This window comes from Austrofundulus limnaeus, unplaced genomic scaffold (assembly GCF_001266775.1).
Source record: "Austrofundulus limnaeus strain Quisiro unplaced genomic scaffold, Austrofundulus_limnaeus-1.0 Scaffold343, whole genome shotgun sequence".
Lineage (NCBI taxonomy): Eukaryota > Metazoa > Chordata > Actinopteri > Cyprinodontiformes > Rivulidae > Austrofundulus > Austrofundulus limnaeus.
Genome location: NW_013952745.1, coordinates 312,022 through 314,579, shown reverse-complemented (window position 1 = coordinate 314,579; position 2,558 = coordinate 312,022). Strand labels below are relative to the sequence as shown.

Below are 2,558 nucleotides of genomic sequence, written 5' to 3'. Positions count from 1 at the left end.
GGTCAGAGGACAGGTAAACGGTCAGAGGACAGGTAAACGGTCAGAGGACAGGTAAACGGTCAGAGGACAGGTAAACGGTCAGAGGACAGGTAGACGGTCAGAGGACAGGTAAACAGTCAGATGACAGGTAAACGGTCAGAGGACAGGTAAACAGTCAGAGGACAGGTAAACGGTCAGAGGACAGGTAAACGGTCAGAGGACAGGTAAACGGTCAGAGGACAGGTAAACGGTCAGAGGACAGGTAGACGGTCAGAGGACAGGTAAACAGTCAGAGGACAGGTAAACGGTCAGAGGACAGGTAAACGGTCAGAGGACAGGTAGACGGCCAGAGGACAGGTAGACGGCCAGAGGACAGGTAGACGGCCAGAGGACAGGTAAACAACAAGAGGACAGGTAAACAGTCAGAGGACAGGTAAACAACAAGAGAACAGGTAAACAGTCAGAGGACAGGTAGAGCTCTGCTCTGATTGGTCCGTCTCCTCCAGGTGGACGTTCTGCAGCTCAGACTTCAGGACGGCGCCACCTGTCTGCTTGAGGAGACGCAGCACCTCAGGAAGCTGCAGGAGGAGGTGGAGCTGATGAGGAGGAGGAGGGATGAAGAGGAGGTGGCTCTGAGGAGCGGACGTCAGGAGTACCAACAGCTCAGCACCAAGATCCAAACAGCTGTGGACAGGTGTGACACCTGCAGCTTTTCACAATAAAAGCCTCCAGAATCAACACAGAAAGGCTTTTAATGTGAAGTTCTGTGTTCATTTCCAGACTGGCTGGTTTGCTGTGGGACTGTCAGGAGGCTCAGAGGAGTCTGGACTCACTCACCTGTCAGGTAACATCTGTTTCAGGTGATCATCCTCCTGACCACCAGGGGGAGCTCTTCTGTTCTGCGTCACTTTGTTTTAATAAAACATTTCTGATAAACAGACTGAATGTTTTAGCTTAGCTTAGCACAAAGACTGGAAGCAGTAGGAAACTGTTAGCATGTTTATTCTTTTTATCTGTTTATAAACTCATTTTCAGTAAATGAAGGTTGTGGAGTAACGGTCCGTGTTCTGTAGGCCCGATGGCACCGCCGTCTGTGGAGCCAACAGAACTGAGGGCTCTGCACACCCAGGAGGTCCTGACAAATTCAGACCTGTTCAAACTTCCACACAAGTCTTTGTCCCAGAGCTCCGCCTCCAGGTGTTCCAGGTGTGTCACCTCCCTGCTGTCACTGTTGACAGACAACGAAGAACCTCGGCGCTGCAGCAGCTGCTGTCCACCTGCAGCAGGAGACGCTGCGGAGAGAAACCATCTTTAATTCTTACACTGAACAACAGCGCCACCTGCAGGTTCATTTTACTGAAACAACAGCGCCATCTACAGGCAGATTTTACTGAAACAACAGCGCCACCTGCAGGCTGATTATACTGAAACAACAACGCCACCTACAGGCTGATTTTAAAGTTTACATAAAGACTTTTTATATTTAATTTTCATTTAATTTATAATCTTCATACAAAAGTGTTTCACTTTATATTTTTCATGTATTTTTGTTACTTCATCTTTTATTTATGGCATTTGTAAAACTTTGTGTAAAATAACTTATGTAAACTTTTGTTTCTAATAAAAACATCTAAAACAACTTCTTGTTTAAACGCATTTGTTTTACATGTTTGTATGAGTTATATCGTACGGCAGGTGAAGAAGTGATCTGACTCACCTGAACGTGTCCGTGTGAGCAGGCGTCCAGCAGGTGCATGGAGGCGGAGCTTTGATCCAGCAGCTGCTGTCGCACAGAGTCGTCGAGGCTGGAGTCAGACGAGACGTCGACCAGCAGACGTAACAAACAACGAAGGAGAGCGTCCACGCGACACGCCATCCTGAGGTCAAAGGTCAAACAGCTCAGTCAGTTTGATGCAATCCCGTCACTGCCACAAAGAAACAAGATGGTGTGTGTGTGTGTGTGTGTGTGTGTGTGCGCGTGTGTTAGTGTGTGTGTGTTCAGACCGGGGCCACGCCTCTCTGGTCGTTTTCTGCAGCACCTCCAGGATCTTCAGCCGGGTCACCTCCTCAGGTGGATCGCTGACCTCCAGGTACCCCAGCACCACCCGCTCCACCCGTCGCAGGTGTCTGCACACGGCCACGCCCATCCTGCAGGAAAACAAACACACCTGAGAGGAAAACTCCACCCCATCGTTACCTGTTTAATTCCTAAAAAAACAGCTGAAATCTTTTTTTAAATAAAAATCACAAATAAAGATATTTAAACAAAATAGCTGTGCTTTTCTTTAAAAACTAATTTTGAACAGAGCTGAATAAACTGAATCCCTAAACTTAAATATAGCAAAACAATAACTGCTAAAATTAGCACATTAGCTAAAAGCTAAAACGAGCTAAAGAGTATTTAAAATCTGAAGTCAGTAGTTGTGTTTTCATTACAAATGTGCGCAAAACTTTGTCGATATTTTATTGATGTCTAAAAACACAGTTTCACAACTGCGGTGTTTCCATTGAGTAAGAAATGTTATTAAAGTCACGTGAATACGTTTGTTCTCATGATAAGTCATTACAAACATGGCGGC

The 2,558-nt window shown here is 46.2% G+C and overlaps 2 protein-coding genes across 2 annotated transcripts in view; one reads left to right on the top strand and one right to left on the bottom strand.

The window, feature by feature from the left end:
* cntrl (centriolin) overlaps positions 1–1,565 on the top strand; it is a gene marked incomplete in the record, with an annotated part of 15,687 nt that extends 14,122 nt beyond the window's left edge. The window contains 3 exon segments of the mRNA XM_014022815.1: positions 486–673; positions 760–839; positions 1,053–1,565. Of these exon segments, the coding sequence (XP_013878269.1) occupies positions 486–673; positions 760–839; positions 1,053–1,294 (510 nt within the window).
* A 198-nt stretch (positions 1,566–1,763) lies between these two features.
* Positions 1,764–2,558, bottom strand: part of tti2 (TELO2 interacting protein 2) — a 5,510-nt gene continuing 4,715 nt past the window's right edge. Inside the window, exons 7-8 of the mRNA XM_014022818.1 lie at positions 1,984–2,127; positions 1,764–1,856 (exon numbers count right to left, since the gene is read on the bottom strand). Coding sequence (XP_013878272.1) covers positions 2,039–2,127 — 89 coding nt within the window. The 3' untranslated portion in view covers positions 1,764–1,856; positions 1,984–2,038. The remainder of the gene's footprint in view (positions 1,857–1,983; positions 2,128–2,558) is intronic.